This window comes from Ranitomeya imitator, chromosome 2 (assembly GCF_032444005.1).
Source record: "Ranitomeya imitator isolate aRanImi1 chromosome 2, aRanImi1.pri, whole genome shotgun sequence".
In the NCBI taxonomy this organism is placed as follows: Eukaryota; Metazoa; Chordata; class Amphibia; order Anura; family Dendrobatidae; genus Ranitomeya; species Ranitomeya imitator.
The window spans coordinates 658580848-658608329 of NC_091283.1; the positions used below are offsets into that span (position 1 = coordinate 658580848).

The window sequence follows — 27482 nt, forward strand, 5'->3', positions numbered from 1 at the left end:
CTCACTCCTGCACAAGCACACTTCTCCCTGGTTGGACGAGAGAAGCGCATGCATCATAGTGCGTCCTCCACTGTACCCTTCACCTCCTCTCACTCCTGCACAAGCACACTTCTCCCTGGTAGGACAAGAGAAGCGCATGCATCATAGTGCGTCCTCCACAGTACCCTTCATCTCCTCTCACTCCTGCACAAGCACACTTCTCCCTGGTTGGACGAGAGAAGCGCATGCACTATAGTGCGTCCTCCACAGTACCCTTCATCTCCTCTCACTCCTGCACAAGCACACTTCTCCCTGGTTGGACGAGAGAAGCGCATGCACCATAGTGCATCCTCCACACAGTACCCTCCATCTCCTCTCACTCCTGCACAAGCACACTTCTCCCTGGTTGGACGAGAAGCGCATGCACCATAGTGCGTCCTCTACACAGTACCCTTCATCTCCTCTCACTCCTGCACAAGCACACTTCTCCCTGGTTGGACGAGAGAAGTGCATGCACCATAGTGCGTCCTCCACACAGTACCCTTCATCTCATCTCACTCCTGCACAAGCACACTTCTCCCTGGTTGGACGAGAGAAGCGCATGCACCATAGTGCGTCCTCCACAGTACCCTCCATCTCCTCTCACTCCTGCACAAGCACACTTCTCCCTGGTTGGACGAGAGAAGCGCATGCACCATAGTGCGTCCTCCACACAGTACCCTCCATCTCATCTCATTCCTGCAAAAGCACACTTCTCCCTGGCTGAATAAGAGCAGCGTATGCACCATAGTGCGTCTTCCACACAGTACCCTCCATTTCATCTCACTCCTGCACAAGCACACTTCTCCCTCGCTGGATGAGAGAAGCGCATACACCATAGTGCGTCCTCCACACAGTACCCTTCATCTCATCTCACTCATGCACAAGCACACTTCTCCCTGCCCTGCCAAGAGCAGCGCATGCACCATAGTGCGTCCTCCACACAGAACCCTCCAGGGCAAAGTGCCTGAGCGGGACCGCGATGGGGACAGTGTGTGGATAATTTAAAGGGACTCTGTCACCTGAATTTGGCAAGACTGGTTTTGGGTCATATGGGCGGAGTTTTCGGGTGTTTGATTCACCCTTTCCTTACCTGCTGGCTGCATGCTGGCTGCAATATTGGATTGAAGTTCATTCTATGTCCTCCATAGTACACGCCTGCGCAAAGCAATCTTGCCTTGTGCAGGCATGTACTACGGAGGACAGAGAATGAACTTCAATCCAATATTGCAGCCAGCATGCAGCCAGCGAGTAAGGAAAGGGTGAATCAAACACCCGAAAACTCCGCCCATATGACCCAAAACCAGTCCCGCCAAATTCAGGTGACAGGCTCCCTTTAAGATGCGTCATCCATATGAGGCAGGAAAGAAGGTTGGCGATTGTAACAAGAGAGGAGGCACCATATAAAGACCAGAGATGCCCATCTGACTGGACCGTGCCATCTGTGAGTATATTAAAATGTCTTTTATGACTTGAGGAGCAGAATCCTTTAATAGAGGGCTGAAAGATGCTGGCTGCACACTATAATGGGAAAACCTGGTGACAAAGGGTATCAATAAAAAACGGTCTGCTCAGGGCACAAAAAAAAAATAAGCCATCACACAGCTCGTGATCTGAAAAATTATGGAAAATGGTGAGAAGTTAATTTATTTTTTTACTACTGAAAATATTTTCGCCACTGGGAAAGTTGGTGTCCCATCCTGGGACACTGTATATAAAAGGAAAAAAAAGTTTGAAAAAATTGTAAATACTTAAAAAATAAAACAATGTAAAGAAAAAAAAACCAAAACCACATTAATCCAATAGCTCTCAAAATACAGCGATGCAAAAAAAAAAAAAAAAAAAAAAAAAATGTATTGTATAAAAGCGACAAAAATTACAAATGTGGTATCGCAGTAATCGTAGTGACCCAAAGAATAAAGGGTCAACGTCAAAAAAAAAAATCCCCCCAAAATTATTGAATTGCAGGTTTTGTTTATTCTGCTTCCAAAAAAAAATAATCGGAATAGAAAGCGATCAAAAAAATGTTATGTGACTGAAAATGGTACCAAAAAAAAACCAACTCAAAAAACAAGCCTTCTCATGATAGTCTACAGAAATATAGAAACATTATAGCTCATGGTGATGCATAAACTTAGTTTTGCAAAAAAAAAAAACAAAAAAAAAAAAAAAACTCATCTTTTAGTGTGCGATAGTAGCCAAGCATAAAAAAAATCTGATAAATCTGGTATAGCACCGACCCGGAGAATAAATTTGTATAATCACTTAGGCTTCTTTCACACTAGCGTCGGAATCTCCCCGTCGCAATGCGTCGGGTAGAGATTCCGACGCTAGCGTTTAACGCTTTGCACAATGGGTGCAGCGGATGCATTTTTCCGGCGCATCCGCTGCCCCATTGTAAGGTGCGGGGAGGTGGGGGCGGAGTTCCAGCCGCGCATGCGCGGTCGGAAAAAGCGGTCCGTCGGGAGAAAAAAACATTACATGTAGGGTTTTTTTTTCCCGACGGTCCGCCAAAGCACGACGCATCCGTCGCAAGACGGATGCGAAGTGTGCAAATCCGTCGCAAATAGAAGTCTATGGGGAAAAAACGCATCCTGCAAGCACTTTTGCAGGATGCGTTTTTTCTGCAAAACGACGCATTGTGACGGATTTACAAAAAACGCTAGTGTGAAAGTACCCTTATATTGCACCAGAAACAGCGTAACAAAATAAAACCAATTCCTCACCTGCTGTTTTGTTCTTTCTGCGTCTCAAATATTGCAGCAAGGTTCGTCACATGTATCCTGTGCTCTGCTCTCAGCTCTTACATTTTGTAAATCTCTGAAATACATGATTCAGATGGAACCCCCAGGCAGAAGATTGCCTATAACGAGGCAGATTGACGTACTGTGGACACCGTCTGACTTGTGATCCGATGATGTCCGTCTTTTTAAGGGTGCACATAAGCGAGGTCAGCTAAAGTTTTGTGCACTTCTGAAATTAAATTGAACAGAGGCAAGACGAGTCCAGAGTATCTCTGCTGCCTATAGTGAATGGATCCCTCAGGGATTTCATCTGATTCCCGTCGTTTGGAGATTTAGATGGAAAACCCGATATAAGTGCTCAGTTTAGAGCACAGGATAAATGTGGTCCAAAATGCTATGTAAAATGTTCCCAATAAAAGCTTATTTAAATCCACAAAAGAAGCAAACCCCACTCAGGTCTGTCATCTGTGATTGGAAATTTAGGGGGTTTCCATGTTACTGGTAGCACAAAGGCTCTGGAAAAGCACTTTGGCTCCTAGCCACCCCAAACAAATCTAGCGAAGTTTGCACTCCCAAATCCCTCCTTCCCATTTGAGCCCCACAGTGTCTCTAAACCGCAGTTAGTGTCCACGTTTGGCATTACTGTATGGAAGACAGCCCGCTTCATTTACCAATGCATGTCTCCAGAAGCACGAGCTGGACGCAATGTACGGCTCTACATCATATGGAGCACTACAATGTATTGGCAAAGACAGAGTTGCAATTTTCACTCCGCAACATCCACTACTGCTTGTTTCAGGAAAACCGAAGAAACAATGGACACAAGAGCTCAGAGTAACAATGTAATCAACTTTATTAAGAGCAATTTAAAAACTAACAGCAATCATTATATGCAAAATACCATATATATATATAAGACACAAAAGATGCAATGAATAAAAGTGGAGGCGAACCTAGTACCACGCATATATGAAAAAATGTACTCGGGAGCAAATCACGTGATGGCTATGAGGTCAAGAAGCCATATAAATATAAGCAAAATAACAATTTAGCGAAAAATAGTAAGCTATAAGACCTAAAAATTGGATAAATGTGCCAACCATATAAACAATAATAGGTGACTAAGCTCCGAACAGCAGGAGGGAAAGGCAGATGTATAAACCGCTACATGGGAAAATCCCATTAAGGTGCAGTGCATATGGATAAATCCCGCAGTGCTAAATAATCCATCTGATCCACAATGTTTGGCATATGAAACTATAAACTCCTAATGTCAAGGTCAGTAATATACCACATATAATCCTAGGCAGATGTATAAACTGCTACATGGGAAAGTCCCTTTAAAGTGCAGTGCATAAGTAGATCCCACAATGCTTAATAATCCATCTGATCCCAAATTTTTAGGCATGTAAATCTGTAAGCCCCTAATATCAAAATCAATAAGGTACCACATATGATCCTAGGAGATACCGGGCAAAAGGGGAAGACTGAGCCAGTGAAGGGTTAAAGTATGTACCGACCTGCTGTTAACATGCGTGGAAGAGGGAGCCCCGACGCGCGTTTCGCAGTAGTTGCTTCCTCGGGGGGCGCCCCCCGAGGAAGCAACTACTGCGAAACGCGCGTCGGGGCTCCCTCTTCCACGCATGTTAACAGCAGGTCGGTACATACTTTAACCCTTCACTGGCTCAGTCTTCCCCTTTTGCCCGGTATCTCCTAGGATCATATGTGGTACCTTATTGATTTTGATATTAGGGGCTTACAGATTTACATGCCTAAAAATTTGGGATCAGATGGATTATTAAGCATTGTGGGATCTACTTATGCACTGCACTTTAAAGGGACTTTCCCATGTAGCAGTTTATACATCTGCCTAGGATTATATGTGGTATATTACTGACCTTGACATTAGGAGTTTATAGTTTCATATGCCAAACATTGTGGATCAGATGGATTATTTAGCACTGCGGGATTTATCCATATGCACTGCACCTTAATGGGATTTTCCCATGTAGCGGTTTATACATCTGCCTTTCCCTCCTGCTGTTCGGAGCTTAGTCACCTATTATTGTTTATATGGTTGGCACATTTATCCAATTTTTAGGTCTTATAGCTTACTATTTTTCGCTAAATTGTTATTTTGCTTATATTTATATGGCTTCTTGACCTCATAGCCATCACGTGATTTGCTCCCGAGTACATTTTTTCATATATGCGTGGTACTAGGTTCGCCTCCACTTTTATTCATTGCATCTTTTGTGTCATATATATATATGGTATTTTGCATATAATGATTGCTGTTAGTTTTTAAATTGCTCTTAATAAAGTTGATTACATTGTTACTCTGAGCTCTTGTGTCCATTGTTTCTTCGGTTTTCTTGTATTGTATCATGGTGGAGCATTTATATTAATTTGTTTGCCCTCCTTGTAGGTTTATTATTTTACTGCTTGTTTCAGGCTAACACCCAAGGAGTCAAAGTTGTCATTGCAACTGCACTTCGGGGCTCTGTATAGGGAGTCTGCAAACTATTCTACGATAATTTGTTCTCCAAAAGTCATTAGCACTCCATCCTTCCAGAGTCACCGTACGGCTAAACAGTACTGTACAGCCACATATGGGGTTATTGCCACGTTCAGCAGAAACTGTGACACATTTTGGTGCCAATAAACCCATTTCCCCATGTGATAATGTAAAATATGAAGCTAAAACAATTTGTGTTAAAGATGTAGTTATTTTGTCTTCACATTCCAATGGTATAAAATTCTGTGACACACCCGTGGTGACAACATGCTCAATCTACCCCTAGATGAATTCCTTGAGAGTTTATAAAATGAAGTCACTTATGAAGGGGTATTGCCAATGTGACATGGCATCCTCAAACCATTCCAGCAAAATGTGCACTACAATATGGCGACCTTTCCTTTCTGAGCTTTGCACGGTGCCCCAAAAGTAGTTTTCGACCATATAATGGGGGTACTGGAGTACTCAGGGTAAATTGCGTAAAAAAAAAAAAAAAAAAAAACAAAACTATTTCAATGTGGTTTTGAGGGGTGAAGTTTTTAAAATTGTGGCACTTTGGGGGTATTTTCTGACACACCGGCCCATCAAAGTCACTTCAATCGTGATGTGGTCTCTAAAAAAAACCAAAAAACTTTTGTATATCGCTGATAAATTTTTTTTTTTTTTAGTAGGTTAGAAATGTTAAAACCTTATGTTTCAAAATTGATGCACATGTAAAGTATACATGAGGGAAATGGTAATTACGGTATTTTGTACTGCATTAATAACTGGTTTAAGGATACAAAAATTGAAATTTGCAAAAAGTATCAAAATTCCAATATTTTCACAAATAAATGCAAAAAAATTCAATCTAAATTTACCACCAACCTTAAAAGCACAATGTGTTGCAGAAAAAAAAATCTCAGAATCACTGGGATCCGTTGAAGCTTTCCAGAGTTACCACCACAAAGTGACCCTGGACAGATTTGTAAAATTTAGAACTTAGCCTGGTCAGGAAGGTGATAACAGGCTACAGGGTGAAGGGGTTAAAGGAGAGATCTGAAACTAAAAGATATTTAAGATCAATCTACTGTAATATAGTCACTTTTAAAATATACTTCAATTAAAAAGTCCCTACAGTTCCTCCCCTTATTCCAAGAGCTATAACTTTTTTTTAAACTTTTCCATCAATATAGCCATGAGAGCTTGTTTTTTTGTGGGGCAAGTTGTACTTTTGAATGACACGATTCATTCTACCATATAGTATACTGGAAAACGGGAATATTATTCGAAGTGTGGTGAAATTAGCAAGAAAAAAAAAAAAAGTGCAATTCCATAATGTTTTTTTTTCTTTCTGTTTTTCATTTACCTTACTAAATTTATAGTAAAACTGACTTGGCAATATGATTCCCCAAGCCAGTACAAGTACATAAATATAAACAAAATAGACATGTTTGGTATACAAGTGGTGAAAATAAATTTAGTAGTAAAAAAAATAAAATAAAGAACTTATTTTCCAGAGACCGATAATTTTTTAGATCACGAGCTGTGTGATTTCTTTTTTTGTGTGCCCTGAGCTGACCTTTTTTATTGGTACCATTTTGGGGTAGATACAATGTCTTGATTGCCTTTTATTGCATGGTTATGGAGACCAAAAAAAACTCAGTTCTGGCATTTTGATTTTTTTTCTCGTTATGCAGTTTACAGATTCGATTAATTTTACATTTTGATAGATAGCCATTTTCAGAACTGTCCAATACCAAATATATGTTTTTGTTTTTTCTTTTAAAGGGAACCTGTCATCACAATTTAGTATGTTAACCCCCAAGGTTGTTTGTACCTTCATGACCAGGCCAAATTTGAAAAAATCTGACCAATCTACCGTATATAGTCATAGTCATACCTGGGGGTCGGCAGGGAAGGGGGAGATGTCTAGTTATACTTACCTGCTCCTAGCGCGGTCCCTGGACATCCCTGCTTCTTCCAGCGCTGCATCTTCTTCTTGTATTGAGCGGTCACATGGTACCGCTCATTACAGTCATGAATATCCGGCTCCACCTCCCATAGGGGTGGAGCCGCATATTCATGACTGAAAATGAGCGGTAACTGTGACCGCTCAATACAGGAAGAAGATGCAGCGCCGGGAGAAGCAGGGACCGCGCCAGGAGCAGGTAAGTATACGTGGAGGGGAGCGCTGCGCGATATTTACCTGCTCCTCGCTCCGGTGCGGCTCCATCTCCAGTGTCCTCTGGCAGTGACGCTCAGGTCGGAGGGCGCGGTTACGTAGTCAGTGCGCGCCCTCTGCTGAGCGTCAGTGCTGGAGACGGAGCCGCACGAGGAGCAGGTAAATATTGAAAGCGCCGGCGTCCTGAGCAAGAGAGGTGAGTATGTGATTTTTTTTTTTTATATTGCAGCAGCAGCATTCTATATGGCACAGCTTTATAAGGAGCATCTATGGGGCCATAATGAACGATGCAGAACATTATATATGGCACAGCTTTATGCGGAGCATCTATGGGGCAATAATGAACGGTGCAGAGCATTTTATATGGCACAGCTTTATGTGGAGCATCTATGGGGCCATAATGAACGGTGCAGAGCATTCTATATGGCACAGCTTCATTATGGCACCATAGATGCTCCATATAAACGGTGCAGAGCATTCTATATGGCAGTTTTATATGGAGCATCTATGGGGCCATAATGAACGGCGCAGAGCATTATATATGGCACAGATTTATATGGAGCATCTATGGGGCCATAATGAACGGTGCAGAGCATTATATATGGCACAGATTTATATGGAGCATCTATGGGGCAATAATGAACGGTATGGAGCATCTATTTTTATTTTTGAAATTCACCGGTAGCTGCTGCATTTCCACCCTAGGCTTATACTCGAGTCAATAAGTTTTCCCAGTTTTTTGTGGCAAAATTAGGGGGGGGGGTCGGCTTATACTCGGGTCGGCTTATACTCGAGTATATACGGTAACTTTATATGGTAAAAACCCTGGATCACTTCAATGGTTTCCACTGATTCTCAGAATGTTTTTTCGAGACATTGTATTTTATCAAAGTGGTAAAAAAATTCTATAAGACTTGCGTTTATTTGTGGGAAAAAATGGAAACTTAATTTCTATGCCTTCAAAGTAGAGTGTTCTGTCAGACAAAACATTTAATAAATAACATTTTCCACATGTCTACATCTGCACAATTTTTTTTAATTTTTTTTTATTAGGAAGTTATAAAGGTTAATTAAAAGTTGACAAGCGATCTCATTTTTCCAACAAAATTTATAAAACTTTTTTTTTTTTTTTTTTTTTCAGGGACCACATTTGAAGCGACCTAGGGGTTTATACGACAGAATATACCCAAGTGTCACACTTTTAAACTGAATCACAGCAGGGGCACATTTACAAGATTTTCTCAGCACAGGAACATTTTATTTACACACATCCAATTGTGAAACTTATTATTCCAAGATCTATTAATAAAAGTGAAATTTGTTTGCAGGTAGTTTTGTCTTAAGCCTGTGAAATGCATGATCGATGGGGTTGAGATCTGGTGAGTGATCCGGCCATTGCAGAATATTCCACTTATTTGCCTTAAATTCCTGGGTTGCTTTTGCAGTATGGTTTGGGCCACTGTCCATCTGTACTGTATAGCACCGTCCAATCAACCTTGCTGCATTTGGTTGAATCTGGGCAGAAAGTATCGCCCTGTACACATCAGAATTCATCCGCTGGCTTCTGTCTTCAGTCACACCATCAAAAAATACTAGAGGAACAGTGTATTGGAAGTCCTGCATGTCCATGCCATCACACTTCCTCCATGTTTTACAGAGGATGTGGTGGGCTTTGGATCTTGAGCCGTTCCAAGCCTTCTCCATATTTTTTTCTTCTCATTATTCTGGTACAGGTTGATCTTAGTTTCAGCTGTCCTAAAGAAGCCAGCACACTTCTGGAAAGCATTCTTTGATTTTTTTTGGCAACGTCTAATCTGGCCTATTTTTAAGGCTGATAAAAGGTTTGAACCATGTGGTGAGCCCTTTATTTGCTCTCAAAGTCTTCTCCTTATGGTAAACTTAGAAACTGATACACCAACTTCCTGGAGAGTGTTCTTCAAATGGATGGATGTTGTGAGAAGGGTTTTCTTCACCATGGAAAGGATTCAGAGACCATCCACCACTGTTGTATTCTGTGGACTTTGACAGATTTAAAAAAAAATGTTTTTAGCCTAAGGATGGTCTGTTTTATTCCATTTAAAGCTCCTCTGACCAAATATTGTGGGTTCACAGTAACAGCTTTCAAATACCACACCTAAAATTCAGCTCCAGACCTTTTATCTGCATAACCGATGATGGGTTAACAAGGCAATAGCCCAAGTGCCCATTAAAGCACTTAAATTGAGATTATTAAATTACCTTTGGTCCCTTTAAAAGGAGGCATCTACTTATAATGGGCTGTAATTCATAATCCCCTACTACATTTAGGATGGGCACACCCTCAAATGAAAGCAAAGAGTTTGCACTTTATGCCCATATTAATTATATATCTGCATCTTCAATATGTTTTGGTAAACAAAATGCCAAAACTTGTGTCACTGTCCAAATATTCCTGGATCTAACTGCATTAGAAAGCTATACATTTTCATTGCACAATGAAGCTAATCGTGAAATAAGAATACCTTTTTAATTTTACTCTTATTCATTTGACAATCTACCTTATATTTTTCAAATGGGCTCCTGGGGTAGCTGCAGACGGAACACCGAAAAAGGGACGGAACCCTCCACTTCCTGGTGGAACGATCGACCCTACATGTCCCTGTAAAAGCTTAGGTGTGACACCGGCTATAACAGGCCCATGGAGGCCACCAGTACGAGCAAACTGACTAGGAGACATCCGGCCAGCCGCTGCCTGAAAAAAAGCATATACGTTAGAGAAGGAAAGCAACAAAAACAAAAAAAAAAAAACACCTAGAATTCTGAATGAGAAAAATTTTATATATATATATATATATATATATATATATATATATATATATATATATATATATATATATATATATATATATATATATATACATATACATACAATATTGTTTATCGGCAACAGTAAGCAACGACAAATGGATTTTTCTTCTTGTTACTCACTGTAAAATTAATTTCTCACCACATTCATTTGGGGACACAGACATTGGGTTATAATACTAGGAGGTGGACATAAGTAGTAAAGTGTTTGTTCTCCCCAACAACTACATACATCCTGGAGACACTGCGCTGAATCAGTCTGTAGCAAGCAGCAGGAATGAAAAATCTAGATGGTTATCACTAATAACATTTACCTACTGGGAAAAACAAGCCAGATAAAATACCCATATGGCTATGTTCACACTGTGTAGTTTGCAGTCTGTTTAGTGGTTCCGCTTGAATCCCCCTAAAATTAGGATTCACATGAACCCAGATGGGATCATGGACTGCAATGACAAGCATTGAAATTCATTAGTGTTTTTATTCTGAAAGTGTCCATCTACTTAGTCAGCTACCAGAAAAAAACTGAGTCGCAGGAGCGCTGAAGGAGACTTAAACACCAGGTAAAGTTTAACCACAACGCGTTTCGACGGAAACACAGTCTTCCTCGGGTGGGAGTTACTCAGCGCTCCTGTGACCGAGCTTTTTTTCTGGTAGCCTCTTCCTGTCCTCCCTTGGAGGTGATCGGCTGGAGCTGCGGTGCTGCTCGACACCCCCCCTTTCTTCCCTCTTGGCTCCTTCCTCAGCGCTCCCTTGAGAACGCCTTCACTGACCCTGAACCATCTGCCTAGTGGGGCACAGAAACATGGTCTGCTACTTTTCTGTGCATGTCTAAGCAGACACTTTCAGATGGATGAAAAAAACAAAACATACTGATAGGGAATTTAGATTGTGAGCCCCATTGGGGACAGCGATGATAATGTGTTCAAACTGTAAAGCGCTGCGGAATATGTTAGCGCTATATAAAAATAAAGATTTATTTTATTTAAAACAAACTCCATTCACGTCATTGCCATATATAGTGAGTATGGCCCCCATTGTGATTCATTTGAATTGCATTTTTAGGGGGATTCACGCAGAACTCCTGATTCTGCACTGAATCAAGTATTGCAGTGTGAACAGGGCTCAATATAAAAATTGGGTAAGTGCCGTGTCCCCCAACGAAAGTTGTTTTTTTGCAGTAAATAAGTCCATTTTTCTTGTCCATGTCATTGGGAACAGACACCTTCGCTTTACATCTGCTATGGAGTGCTTTTGAACTTACTAATAGCAATCACAGAGAGCACCACTTTCCATGTACGATGGGATCTGAAGAGGCATTGCAGGATGCAAGGCAGGCATATGCCTCCTAAGGAACACCGAATATAATCGGCTAAACTCTGTATAGAACAATGAATTAATGACTAGATTGATCATTATAAAGGAACAAATAGGCTGATTTTTTTTTCAACAGAAGAGAGCTCAATAAAGAAAGATCATTCATCTCTCCTTAAAGGGAACTGCCACGTTAAGTAAATAAAAAGGCCCATCTCCAGGACAGTATGGTGGTTTTCAAAAATTAAACAAAAAAAAAAATAAAAAATTAGGGGTGCAGAATAAGAAAAAAAAAAGGCGATAACTACTTTTTAAAGAGAAGCAATCATCAGGAAACGACATTGTTTATATATTTTTTTGCATTATACGTCTCTTTTTTAAATATTACAAGCTTTATTAATCCCTTCACGACATAGGACGTACAGTTATGTCCCATGTCGTGTCCTTGCCTTAGATATGGGCTTGCACGCTAAGATCACATCTTTCCTAGCAAATGATTTATGATTTATTCATCATCTGCCTCTAACAGCTGGGCGTGAACATGTTGAATCTTGCTATCAATCTCTGACGGGCATTTAACACACGCTGGCAAGGGGGCACACCAGTGATGTGATCGCAGGGCGCCGATGGCTTGCCATGACAGCTGAGGGTCTGCTGAAGACCTGTGTGCTTGTCATGACTATTTTCCTGTAAAAGCCAGGAGGATATTGCAGCAAAACTTAACCAGGATGTGGATTTCTTTCCTATAAGTATCTATTAAATAAGCATGTAAATAGATATGTTATTGTAACAGACTAAATCGTGATGACAGGTTTCCTTTAAAAATGAAAAACAACACACATTTGGTATGGCCACATTTTAGAAATATCAGACGTTTCAAAATATAAAAATAAGATTAGTAAATGGCACACCGAAAAAAAAATAAAAACACCAGAATTACTTTTTGGCAGCCACAACATTGCAATAAGAAGTGATCAAAACTTTGTACCTTCCCCAAAATGTTATCCGTAAAAACGTCAACTCAGGTGCAAAAAATAAGCCCTCACGCATTATTATTATTTATCGACAAATACCCCGATTACTATTTCAACAGTTAAATGAAAAACAAACATTATACATATTGACCTGTAGAACCATATTGCCATGTCAGTTTTACCGTACCGAGTGAACATGGCAAAGAAACTCAAAAACTATTGTTGAATTGCACATTTTTTTTTTTGCAATTTCAGTGAACTTGGAATTATATGATACAAAGAATGGTGTCATTCAAAAGTACAACTCATCTCACAAAAAAACAAGCCCCCATATGGCTATGTGGCAGGAGGTGGGAGTAAGGGGAAAGACAAAAAAAAAAATAAAAAAAAAGTCCTGTTATAAATGTGCTAAAACATAACATTGCAATTTTCAGAAAGACTCCATATCATCCAGATTACAATGACAGGTAATGCCTCTCTATACAGCTGATAACACGGGATCTACCAATCACAATAGATGTCACAGCTCCCCCTGCTTTCCTGCCCTCTACAAGGTCCTTTGCACATGCTCAGTACATAGTTTGATACCAAAGATAAGGTATCAATTTATTGTGGATATGTAAATATGTCATTACCTGAAATAATGAGAAGATAGAATCTAAAAAAGTCCCAGTGACCAGATTTTTCTGTATTTTCATGTCTATGAAAATTGTACATTCACACTGAAGGCATCAAAACTATGAATTAACACATGTGGAATTATAAATTCAGTTGTTTCACACTTTTTTGTTAAGTATGTCTTATATTCTAGGTTCTTCAAAGTAGCCACCTTTTGCTTTAATGTCTGCTTTGCACACTCTTTGGCATTCTCTTGATGAGCTTCAAGAGGTAGTCTCCGGGAATGGTTTTCCAACAATCTTGAAGGAGTTCCCAGAGATGCTTAGCACTTGTTGGCCCTTTTGCCTTCACTCTGCGGTCCAGCTCACCCCAAACCATCTTGATTGGGTTCAGGTCTGGTGACTGTGGAGGCCAGGTCATCTGGCGTAGCACCCCATCACTCTCCTTCTTGGTCAAATAGCCCTTACACAGCCTGGAGGTGTGTTTGGGGTCACTGTCCTGTTGAAAAATAAATGATGGTCCAACTAAACGCAAATCGGATGGAACAGCATGCCGCTGCAAGATGCTGTGGTAGCCATGCTGGTTCAGTATGCCTTCAATTTTGAATAAATCCCCAACAGTGTCACCAGCAAAGCACCCCCACACCATCACACCAACTCCTCCATGCTTCACGGTGGGAACCAGGAATGGAGAGTCCATCCGTTCACCTTTTCTGCGTCGCACAAAGACACGGTGGTTGGAACCAAAGATCTCAAATTTAGACTCATCAGACCAAAGCACAGATTTCCACTGGTCTAATGTCCATTCCTTGTGTTCTTTAGCCCAAACAAGTTTCTTCTGCTTGTTGCCTGTCCTTAGCAGTGGTTTCCTAGCAGCTATTTTACCATGAAGGCCTGCTGCACAAAGTCTCCTCTTAACAGTTGTTGTAGAGATGTGTCTGCTGCTAGAACTCTGTGTGGCATTGACCTCGTCTCTAATCTGAGCTGCTGTTAACCTGCGATTTCTGAGGCTGGTGACTCAGATAAACTTAACCTCAGAAGCAGAGGTGACTCTTGGTCTTCCTTTCCTGGGGCGGTCCTCATGTGAGCCAGTTTCTTTGTAGAGCTTGATGGTTTTTGCCACTGCACTTGGGGACACTTTCAAAGTTTTCCCAATTTTTCGAACTGACTACTTTAAGAAATGAAGGTCAATGATGGCCACTCGTTTTTCTTTAACTTGGCTGCTTTTTTCTTGCCATAACGCAAATTCTAACAGTCTATTCAGTAGGACTCTCAGCTGTGTATCCACCAGACTTCTGCACAACACAACTGATAGTCCCAACCCCATTTATAAGGCAAGAAATCCCAAGAGTGTGCAAAGCAGTCATCAAACCAAAAGGTGGCTACTTTGAAGAACCTAGAATATAAGACAATTTCAGTTTCACACCTTTTTGTGAAGTATATAATTCCACATGTGTTAATTCATAGTTTTGATGCCTTCAGTGTGAATGTACAATTTTCAAAGTCATGAAAATACAGAAAAATCTTTAAATGAGGTGTGTCCAAACTTTTGGTCTGTATGTCTGTATGTATGCATGCATGCATGCATGTATACACACGTATATACATACACGAATATATATATATATATATATATATATATATATATATATATATATATATATATATATACACACATATACACATACATACACGTATGGGTATATATGTATACATGTGTGTATCTATGTTTACATATACATTGAACAAGATGTCCTTAGTCTTCCTTCAACCTTAACGACCATATTACTATATGCATACATCTACACACATGCACGTATACATACACACTATATAAGGACATGTGGGGGTTGCCTGGTTGCTAGGGAATCCCCAAATGTAATCAAGATGGCTAAGATGTAAATCATTCAGCTGCAGCAATAAAAACAATCTCTGAGCACTAAAAAAAAAAAAAAAAATACTCGGGAGGACATCCGAGCGTGCTCGGGAAAACTCGGGTAACGAGTATATTCGCTCATCACTAATACACACACATACATACAGTATGTATACATATATTCAGCTGATCCCGGCGGCGGCATGTTCACGAAGGTGTTCCGCTGGTGGTACCGCGCATGAGGCTGCGTATGGCGTATACAGTGAGTGTGTGTGAGGTGTGTACGGCATATACAGTGTGAGTGTTTGTTTGTGTGTGGTGCATACGGCGTATACAATGTGTGTATGTGTGTGTTGCGATGGTGTTCCGCTGGTGGTACCGCGCAAGAGCAGCCTACAGCAGTTTCTAAATTGAGACATCACTTTGGTGTCCCAATATGGAGGTCGGTGAACTTCCGTTGCTTGGAATTCTGGGATTCGGACACATCAGGATGGACCATGATGTGAAGACATTACAAGGTAAGTATATACAGTGTGTGTGTACGTATATGTATGTGTATATATATATATATATATATATATATATATATATATATATATATATATATATATATATATATATATACATACATACATACACACACATACATATACACATAATCATCTATAATACAACGCTGGGAGCGTCACTCTGTCCGAAGCCTTTATAGACTGCGTAAGCGCAGGCGCAGTCTGGACCCCAGAGTGACGCTCCCAGGAGATCGCGGTATGCGTAAACACTGAACGCACACCGCGATCTCCACCGGAGAGGCAGAGACGCGCCAGGAGGGTAAGTATATTTCCCTGTCCTCCGTTCCAGCGCTGCGTGCGGCTCCGTCTCCCGGGTCCTCTGCCTGTGACGTTCACAGATCAGAGGGCGCGATGACACGCTTAATGCGCGCCACCCTCTGACTGAACAGTCACAGCGAGAGGAGCCGGAAGAAGCGGCACGCAGCGCTGGATCAGGGCCAGGTGAATATAGCAAGTGTCGGGGGCCTGAGCGAGCGGCGACTCCGGCACCTAACCCCCACAGCGCGCCGGTGTCCCCGCCTGCTCAGGCCCCCCAGCACTCGGCGCCCAGCGACGATAGGCGAGTATGGTATTTTTTGTTTATATATTGCAGCAGCATACGGGGTATATAATCCTATGGAGCATCTTATGGGGCCATCAACCATAATGGAGCAGTGTACGGGGGCATATAATACCATGGAGCATCTTATGGGGGCCATCAACCATAATGGAGCAGTGTACGGGGGCATATACCATGGAGCATCTTATGGGGCCATCAACCATAATGGAGCAGTGTACGGGGGCATATAATACCATGGAGCATCTTATGGAGCCATCAACCATAATGGAGCAGTGTACGGGGGCATATAATACCATGGAGCATCTTATGGTGCCATCAAACATAATGGAGCAGTGTACGGGGGCATATAATACCATGGAGCATCTTATGGGGCCATCAACCATAATGGAGCAGTGTACGGGGGCATATAATACCATGGAGCATCTTATGGGGCCATCAACCATAATGGAGCAGTGTACGGGGGCATATAATACCAAGGAGCATCTTATGGGGCCATCAACCATAATAGAGCAGTGTACGGGGGCATATAATACCATGGAGCAACTTATGGGGCCATCAACCATAATGGAGCAGTGTTCGGGGGCATATAATACCATGGAGCATCTTATGGGGCCATCAGCCATAATGGAGCAGTGTTCGGGGGCATATAATACCATGGAGCATCTTATGGGGCCATCAGCCATAATGGAGCAGTGTACGGGGGCATATAATACCATGGAGCATCTTATGGGGCCATCAGCCATAATGGAGCAGTGTACGGGGGCATATAATACCATGGAGCATCTTATGGGGCCATCAACCATAATGGAGCAGTGTACGGGGGCATATAATACCATAGAGCATCTTATGGGGCCATCAACCATAATAGAGCAGTGTACAGGGCATATAATACCATGGAGCATGTTATGGGGGCCATAAACCTTTATGAGCAGTGTGCGGGGGCATATACTATGGAGCATCTTATGGGGGCCATAAACCTCTATGGAGCAGTGTACGGCGCATATACTATGGAGCATCTTATGGGGGCCATAAACCTTTATGGAGCAGTGTACGGGGCATATACTATGGAGCATCTTATGGGGGCCATAAACCTTTATAGAGCAGTGTACGGGGCATATACTATGGAGCATCTTATGGGGGCCATAAACTTTTATGGAGCAGTGTACGGGGCACATACTATAGAGCATCTTATGGGGGCCATAAACCTTTATGGAGCAGTGTACGGGGCATATACTATGAAGCATCTTATGGGGGCCATAAACCTTTATGGAGCAGCGTATGGGGCATATGGATGGGAGCAGCAAATTACAGAACGGGGGCGCAGGATGGGAGCAGCACATGACAGAACGGGATCGCAGGATGGGAGCAGCACATGTCAGAATGGAGGCGCAGGATGGGAGCAGCACATGTCAGAATGGAGGCGCAGGATGGGGGCACAGGATGGAGCAGCTCACGACAGGATGGGGACGCAGGATGGAGCAGCACATTGCAGGATGGAGACCATATACCAATCACACACACACAGCCCTTCAAAAGTTTGGGGTAACCCAGACAATCTTGTGTTTCCATGAAAACTCACTTTTATTAAATCAAATGAGTTGCCAAATGAATTGAAAATCTAATCCAGACATTGACAAGGTTTGAAAATTTTTTATTTGTAATAATACTTTTCTCCTTCAAACTTTGCTTTCGTCAATGCTCACTTTGCAACAATTACAGCATTGCAGACCTTTGGCATTCTAGCAGTTAATTTGCTGAGGTAATCTGGAGAAATTTCATTTCATGCATCCAGAAGCCCCTCCCACAAGCTTGGCTTGATGTGCACTTTTTGCGGACCATACGGTCAAGCTGCTTCTACAACAGCTCAATGGGGTTGAGATATGTTGACTGCGCTGGCCACTCCATTACAGATAGAATACCAGCTGCCTGCTTCTTCCCTAAATAATTATTGTATAATTTGGTGTGTGCTTTGGGTCATTGTCCAGTTGTAGGATGAAATTGGCTCCAATCAAGCGCTGTCCACAGGGTATGGCATGGCGTTGCAAAATGGAGTGATAGCCTTCCTTATTCAATATCCCTTTTACCGTGTACAAATCTCCCACTTTACTAGCACCAAAGCAACCCCAGACCATCACATTACCTCCAACATGCTTAACAGATGGTGTCAGGCACTCTTCCAGCATCGTTTCAGTTCTGCATCTCTCAAATGTTCTTTTGTGTGATCCAAACACCTCAATCTTGGATTCGTCTGTCCATAACACTTTTTTCCAATCTTCCTCTGTCCAATGTCTCTGTTCTTTTGCCCATATTAATCTTTTCCTTTTATTAGACAGTCTCAGATATGGCTTTTTCTTTGCCACTCTGCCCTGAAGGCCAGCATCCCGGAGTCACCGCTTCACTGTAGACATTGACACTGGCGTTTTGAGTATACTATTTAATGAAGCTGCCAGTTGGGGGACCTATGAGGCTTCGATTTCTCAAATTACAGACTTTAATGTACTTCTCTTGTTGCTCAGTTGTGCAGCAGGGCCTCCCACTTCTCTTTCTACTCTGGTTAGAGCCTGTTTGTTAGAGTCTGTCCTCTGTAGTACACGCCAATCTTGCGCAATCTTGCCTTGCGCAGGCTTGTACTACCAAGGACAGAGAATGAACTTCAATCCAATATTGCGGCCAGCATGCAGCCAGCGGGTAAGGAAAGGGTGAATCAAACACCTGAAAACCCCGCCCCTATGACCAAAAACCGGTCCCACCAAATTCAGGTGACAGGTTCCCTTTAACAATGTATAGAGTATATTTCTGAATCATTTAATGTTAGCTTCATTGGAAAAAACTGTGCTTTTCTTTCAAAAATAAAGAAATTTCTAAGTAACCCTAAACTTTTGAATGGTAGTGTGTGTGTGTGTGTGTGTGTGTGTGTGTGTGTGTGTGTGTGTGTGTGTGTGTGTGTGTGTGTGTATACATATATACACATACTGTATATACACACACACAAATGTATATATACACCAACACACACGTTAATTAACGGCGCTGTGGAAAAAGTAAATAGCGCCCCCCAGTGTCCGATTTTCTCCGGGGTCTCGGCTGCCTGGGGTAGCCGAGACCCCAGAGAACATGATTCGGGGGTTTTTTTACCGACCCCGCTTTTGCGATCGCCGGTAATTAACCGTTTACCGGCGATCGCAAAAAAAAAAAAGAAGCAATTTCCCTTTTAATTTCTCTGTCCTCCGATGTGATCGCACATCAGAGGACAGAGAAATGGGGTCCCAGATAGCCCCCCAATACTCACCTGTCTCCCCCGGTGCTCCTCATGGCTCCCGATGGGCGGCACCATCTTTTTCCGGCAAAAAAATGGCGGGCGCATGCGCAGTGCGCCCACCGGCCGGCACCGGGAGGTTATACCAACCCCTGTTTTGCGATCGCCGGTAATTAACTCTTTAACGGCGATCGCAAAAAAAAAAAAAAGTGGTGTGTAATTCGCTGTCCTCTGATGTAATCGCAAATCAGAGGACAGAGAAATAGGGGGATTCGGGGACCCCATTATACTTACCGGTGTCCCTGGGTCCTCCTGCGTCCTCTCCTGCACGCCGGTGTCTTCTTTGGGAAACAAAATGGCGGCCGCATGCGCAGTGCGCCCACCATCTGTCGGCCGGCAGGAGAAAGCAGTTGGGGCTAAAATTAGGGTTACGGCTAAATTTAGGTTTAGGGTTAAGGCTAAATATAGGGTTAGGCTTCTTTCTCACTTGCGTCGGTACGGGGCCGTTGCAATGCATCGGCCCGACATACCGACGCACGTTGTGAAAATTGTGCACAACGTGGGCAGCGGATGCAGTTTTTCAACGCATCCGCTGCCCAATCTATGTCCTGGGGAGGAGGGGGCGGAGTTACGGCCACGCATGCGCGGTCGGAAATGGCGGACGCGACGTACAAAGAAACGTTACATTGAACGATTTTTTTGTGCGGACGGTCCGCCAAAACACAACTGATCCAGTGCACGTCGCGATCCATCGGCAATACAAGTCTATGGGCAAAAAACGCATCCTGCGGGCACATTTGCAGGATCCAATTTTTGTCCAAAACGACAGATTGTGACGGATGCCAAACGACGCAAGTGTGAAAGTAGCCTTAGGGCTAGGGTTAGGGTTGGGGCTAAAGTTAGGGCTAGGGTTAGGGTTGCGGCTAAAGTTAGGGCAAGGGTTGCGGCTAAAGTTAGGGCAAGGGTTGCGGCTAAAGTTAGGGCAAGGGTTGCGGCTAAAGTTAGGGATAGAGTTGGGATTAGGGTTAGGATTAGGGTTGGCATTAGGGTTACGCTTGGGATTAGGGATGGGTTTGGGATTAGGGTTAAAGGTGTATTGGGATTAGGGTTAGGTTTGAGGTTAGGGTTGAGATTAGGATTAGGGGTGTGTTGGATTTAGGGTTTTGATTAGGGTTATGGTTAGGGTTGACATTAGGGTTGTTTTGGGGTAAGGGTTGTGAATATCGTTAGGGTTGTGATTAGGATTATGGATCGGGTTGGGATTAGGGGTGTGTTCGGGTTAGGGTTGGAGTTAGAATTGGGGGGTTTCCACTGTTTAGGTACATCAGGGGGTCTCCAAACACGACAGCCAATTTTGCGCTCAAAAAGTCAAATGGTGCTCCCTCCCTTCTGAGCTCTGCCGTGCGCCCAAACAGTGGTTTACCCCCACACATAGCATCAGCGTACTCGGGATAAATTGGACAACAACTTTAGTGGTCCAATTTCTCCTGTTACCCTTGTGAAAATAAAAACTTGGGGGCTACAAAATCTTTTTTGTGGAAATTTTTTATTTTTATTTTCACGACTCTGCATTCTAAACTTCTGTGAAGCACTTGGGCATTCAAAGTTCTCACCACACATCTAGATAAGTTCCATGGGGGGTCTAGTTTCCAAAATGGGGTCACTTGTGGAGGGTTTCTACTGTTTAGACACATCAGGGGCTCTCTAAACGTGACATGGCGTCCGATCTCAATTCCAGCCAATTCTGCATTGAAAAAGTCAAACGGCGCTCCTTCAATTCCAAGCTCTGCGGTGCGCCCAAAAAGTGGTTTGCCCCCACATATGGGGTATTGGCGTGTTTAGGAGAAATTGCATAACAAAATTTATGGTTACATTTCTGTTTTTACACATGTGAAAATAATAAAAAATGGCTCTGAATTAAAATGTTTGCAAAAAAAAGTTAAATGTTCATTTTTTCCTTCCACATTGTTTCAGTTCCTGTGAAGCACGTAAAGGGTTAATAAACTTCTTGAATGTGGTTTTGAGCACCTTGAGGGGTGTAGTTTTTAGAATGGTGTCACACTTCGTTATTTTCTATCATATAGACCCCTCAAAATGACTTCAAATGTGATGTGGTCCCTAAAAAAAAAAATGGTGTTGTAAAAATTAGAAATTGCTGGTCAACTTTTAACCCTTATTAACTCCCTAACAAAAAAAAAAATTTTTGTTTCCAAAATTGTGCTGATGTAAAGTAGACATGTGGGAAATGTTATTTATTATCCATTTTTCGTGACATATCTCTCTGATTTAAGGACATAAAAATACAAAGTTTGAAAATTGCAAAATTTTAAAAATTTTCGCCATATTTCTGTTTTTTTCATAAATAATCGCACGTAATATCAAAGAAATGTTACCACTAACATGCAGTACAATATGTCACAAAAAACAATCTCAGAATCAGCAAGATCCGTTAAAGCGTTCCAGAGTTATAACCACATAAAGTGACAGTGGTCAGACTTGTAAAAATTGGCTCGGTCATTAAGTACCAAATTGGCTCTGTCACTAAGGGGTTAAAAAGTTTTCTGGTAGCTTTTGTTTATCTACTTAGTATCCATATCCATCACATTTAGCGACGCTGCAGCGATATAGACAACGATGCCGATCGCTGCAGCGTCGCTGTTTGGTCGCTGGAGAGCTGTTTACCCTGGTTACCAGTGAAGACATCGCTGGATCTGCGTCACACACGCCGATTCAGCGATGTCAGCGGGTGATCCAGTGACTAAATAAAGTTCTGGACTTTCAGCAACGACCAGCGATGTCACAGCAGGATCCTGATCGCTGCTGCGTGTCAAACACAACGATATCGCTATCCAGGACGCTGCAACATCACGGATCGCTAGCGATATCGTTGTAAAGTCGCTAAATGTGACGGTACCTTTAGTATCTACCTTCTAGCAGCTATAACCCTTGGTCTATGTCCACAATGTGTAGGAGAAATTTGGAGTCCTTTTACACTATGCAGCACATCTTCAGCTCAACAACTATGCTGTAAGTGTCCTGAATTATTGACAGACCAGGATCCACAAGCAGAAAAAAGATTACTGCTGAATCTCCTCTTATACTGGACCACAAACATGTGAACATGTTACACATCTTGATTTTGACAGCTTCTTATGCTTCAAATCTACTCCATACATTGAATTCAATAAATATTGGTAAGGGAGTTTTTCCTAGGATTTTTAAGCCTGGTTTAATGAAAAAAAAATGCTCTTTGGGCCTGCAAAGTGTAACTGAGAAGAATATGCAGAGGCCAACCAGGCACTGCACTGAAATTCTTCTTCTATCTAAAAGAACACCACTGAGGAAAAAACAGAACGTCTCTTAAAATTAAAGAGGTACTCCAGGAAAATAAAGACGACTCACACTGACAACTTCAAATATGATAACGGCTCACATCCAGAGTAGTGTTCTCAATTGTCACAGTTTGTGCTATTCAGAACTACCCAATCTGATGCAAATGCAGATCCAGATCGGCCCCCCACTCTTCTGAGACATTACGTCACAGATCAGGGAGTGTGGTCTGTGTAGCTCCACATATGAGCCTCTTGATAATGATGGGGGGAGCCATGATCTGTAAATCCCATGCCGACTGAGATTTGACAAAGAGTAAACTCAAATGTGGTGTGGGTCTGTGAGCCACAGCATGTCAATTATCTGCAGCTGAGATCCTCGTTTTCGCCATGTAGTCTCACCCACAGATATTCATTACATGGGGTAAATCCGCATAGTTCTATGAACACATGCCGATTACCTGCTTGAAAATACAAAACGCTGCAATATCCTGATTGAGGGCACACAGCCTTAGGAGCAGTGTCGTACTCACAGTGATTAGTTCTGAATAACACAATGTGACAACTAAAAACACTATTATGGTTGTGAGCCTTAAGGGCAAGTTCACACAAGGTGTTTTTTCAGCATTTCTTTCTGCAGCAAAACCTGATCTATTGGCAGGAAAAAAGGTGCAGAAAAAAAGCATGTTTTCCTTGTTTTTTGCGGTGGTTTTGGCACACTAGATTTGTCTCTTATGCATGCCGATAATGTTCAAAAAAGACCTATTCCATAGAATCAGCGTAATACATGCATTTTTGGTGCGTTATTTCAGCGTCTTTCACCACCCATTCATTTCAATGGGTGAAAAATACTAAAAGTAGCCACATGCTCCATTGTGCAAAAAAACATGCAAAGCACAAAATCTCAATGACAAAAAAACAAACAAACAGTGTGTGTGCATGAGATTTCTGAAATCTCATAGGCTTTGCTTGTACTGTAAATTTGCATAAAAGATGCATCAAAAAACGCTGCGAAAACGCCCAGTGTAAACTTAGTCTTATAGTTTTTGGTGGTGTGTCAATGTGAATACGGTTTTAATTCTCAGGTGTACTCCTTTACAAAGGTGTTGTAAATCATGCATGGAGAAAAATAAACATGGTAAAAGATTTCTGATCTGAAAGCTTATTAAAGGTAGACTTCACCTGTGCAGTTGTATCAATACTATACATTACTTGTCCCTTTCATGAGAAGAAATCAGGTAACAGAGACAGACAGTACATAGCCCCGCGTAATGAGACAGATGAGGGTTACCTGAGCGCCTCCTATAAGCTGTGCCCGCTGAAGTGGGGACAGGGCAGAAGGGAATGGGTGTCTCAAAAGCGTTGCTGGGTTACTCTGCGGAAAAAAAAAATCTAAACTAAACACTGAGAAAGACATGATAAAATTACCTCAGAAGAAGTTTGATAATGACTGGCAATTTTGGCAGAGAAAGAAGCGGATTTCTCTGATGAGTTATTACAAAGTTGCTTATTTTCACTTTTACTATTGATTTATGAAAAAAGTGAAACAATGTTTACCCTTTATGTTTCTAGTAAGCAAGTGTAAAGAACATTGTTAAGGGAGGGGAGCAGGGTCAGAGGTGACATTGCCTATTGTGAATGGTGGTGGATCCTGTGTATAGAAAGGTAACGGTACGGTCACATTAAGCGACGCTGCAGCGATCTAGACAACGATTCCGATCGCTGCAGCGTCGCTGTGTGGTCGCTGGAGAGCGGTCACACAGACAGCTCTCTAGCGACCAACGATGCCGGTCCCCTGGTAACCAGGGTAAACATCGGGTTACTAAGCGGAGGGCCGCGCTTAGTAACCCGATGTTTACCCTGGTTACCAGCGTAAATGTAAAAAAAAAAAAAAAACAAACACTACATACTTACATTCTGGTGTCTGTCCCCCGGCGCTGTGCTTTCCTGCACGGTCAGCACCGGCCAGCCGTAAAGCAGAGCGGTGACGTCACCGCTGTGCTTTACGGCTTGCCAGGGCGCTCACAGCCAGTGCAGGAAAGCACAGCGCCGGGGGACAGACACCGGAATGTAAGTATGTAGTGTTTTTTTTTTTACGTTTACGCTGGTAACCAGGGTAAACATCGGGTTAGTAAGCGCAGCCCTGTGCTTAGTAACCCGATGTTTACCCTGGCTACTAGTGAAGACATTGCTGAATCGGCGTCACACACACCGATTCAGCGATGTCTGCGGGAGATCCAGCGACGAAATAAAGTTCTGGCCTTTCTGCTCCGATCAACGATGTCACAGCAGGATCCAGATCGCTGCTGCCTGTCAAACTGAACAATATCGCTAGCCAGGACGCTGCAACGTCACGAATCGCTAGCGATATCGTTCAGTGTGACGGTACCTTTGCTCGTCATTGTAATCCTGCCTGATAACATGGAGCCTTGTGTAAACAGGAAATGCAAGTCTAAAAAAAGCTCCACTTAGCAGTGTGAACATTACAAGATTACCAATTTTGTTTCTTTAAAGGGAGTCTGTCAGCAGAATTGTGCACAGTAACCTACAGTGTCAGGTCGATGCCGTTATACTGATTAAAGGGAACCTGTCAGCAGGATTGTGCACAGAACCTACAGAGACTGTCAGGTTGGCGCAGTTATTCTGAATAAAATGATACCTGGTTAAATCAGTCTTGTAGTTGTTGTTTAATCCTTAATTGCAGTTTTCAGTTAATGAGATTCTCATGCTCCGGGGCAGCCTGTGGGGGGGCTTAATGTGGTGCTCTGATTATATATGCATCTGTATGGCTTCTGACAGGTCACCTACATACTTGTTCCCTACTTTATATGTTGCATATACTATAATAATTTAAAAAAAAAAACAAAAACAAAAAAACACATTCATCAAGGCAGGCGCCGGCAATTGCACCTGCGTGGTAGAGTGATACGGGGGGATACTATGTATGTGTTTGTAGTTACACAATTTTTATAAACAAAACATTTCTCTTTTTTTTTTTTTATTTAACCAAAATGGAGCTGGCGCAGTAGCATCTACCGCGTTCCGATGGATGCTACTGCGCAGGCTCTACCAGCACCTTCTTGATGAAGCCTATTTTTTTCTCTGCCAAAAATAGGAGTTTTGGATACTCGCCATAAAATCTGTCTCGGAGCCTTCATTGGGGACAAAACCATGGGTGTATGCTGCTGCCACTAGGAGGCTGACACTATGCACACAATTATTTTTGCTCCTCCTCAGCATTGTACACCCACCAAGTGGCACTAGGTTAATCAGTTAGTGAGAAAGCTGTAGTTGAAGCAACATGTAAAGGAGAAACTAAAAAAACTCAAACTGTTAGGGCAGTCTCACACGTCCAGATAATTCCGGTACCGGAATTGTCCGTGTGTTCACGTGGTACATCAGTGTGGCACACGTGCGCCATCGGTGTGCCGCCCGTGTGCCGACTGGGTACCACACGCACCGTGCAGGAGACAGCGCTACAGTTAAGCGCTGTCCCCTGCATCTGGTGCTGAAGCCGCCATTCATTTCTTCTCTCCAGCAGCGTTCGCTGGAGAGAAGATATGAAAAATCTGTTTGTTTTTTTTGGGTGTTTAACTATTCCGTCAGCTGGCAGATCCCCTGCTTTGAGGTGGGCTCCATCGCCATAACAACCAGAGGTCTCCTTGAGACCTCTGTGGTTGTTGATGGCTGATTGCTTTGAGCGCCACCCTGTGGTCGGCGTTGAAAGCAACCCTGCATTTCTGCTACATAGAGGTGATCTGTACTTCACCTTTATGTAGCAGAGCCGATCGAGTTATGCATGCTTCTAGCCTCCCATGGAGGCTATTGAAGCATGCCAAAATTAAAAAAAAAAAAAGTGATTAAAAATATTAAAAAAAAATAAAAAATATATAAAAGTTCAAATCACCCCCCTTTCGCCCCAATCAAAATAAAACAATTAAAAAAAAAGCAAACATACACATATTTGGTATCGCCGCGTTCAGAATCGTCCGATCAATAAAAACAAAGGATTAACCTGACCGCTAAATGACGTAGCGAGAAAAAAAATCAAAACGCCAAAATTACATTTTTTTGGTCGCCGCGACATTGCATTAAAATGCAATAACGGGCGATCAAAAAAACATATCTACACCAAAATGGTATCATTAAAAACGCCAGCTCAGCACGCAAAAAATAAGCCCTCACCTGACCCCAGATCACGAAAATTGGAGACGCTACGGGTATCGGAAAATCGCGCATTTTTTTTTTTTTTTTTTAGCAAAATTTGGAATTTTTTTTCACCACTTAGATAAAAAATAACCTAGACATGTTTGGTGTCTATGAACTCGTAATGACCTGGAGAATCATAATGGCAGGTCAGTTTTAGCATTTAGTGAACCTAGCAAAAAAGCCAAACAAAAAACAAGTGTGAGATTGCACTTTTTTTGCAATTTCATCACACTTGGAATTTTTTTCCCGTTTTCTGTTACACGGCATGGTAAAATCAATGGTATCGTTCAAAAGTACATCTCGACCCGCAAAAAATAAGCCCTCACATGGCCATATTGACGGAAAAACAAAAAAGTTATGGCTCTGGGAAGGAGGGGGGCAAAAAACGAAAATGAAAAAGCGGAAAAAGCTCCGGGGCTGAAGGGGTTAAAATAAAGATCCCTGTCCCCCCCCCGCTGTTAATAAAATACTTACCCGGCTCCCTCACTGGA

At 42.3% G+C, this 27482-nt stretch overlaps 1 protein-coding gene across 2 annotated transcripts in view; it reads right to left on the reverse strand.

Moving 5' to 3' along the window:
- The window catches only part of PATL1 (PAT1 homolog 1, processing body mRNA decay factor), a 154655-nt gene that overhangs the window by 70318 nt on the left and 56855 nt on the right, over window positions 1-27482 (reverse strand). Inside the window, exons 7-8 of one of the 2 annotated variants that reach the window (XM_069752978.1) lie at window positions 24074-24157; window positions 9982-10175 (exon numbers count right to left, since the gene is read on the reverse strand). In XM_069752978.1, coding sequence (XP_069609079.1) covers window positions 9982-10175; window positions 24074-24157 — 278 coding nt within the window. The remainder of the gene's footprint in view (window positions 1-9981; window positions 10176-24073; window positions 24158-27482) is intronic. The other variant, XM_069752979.1, reaches the window with a different exon arrangement.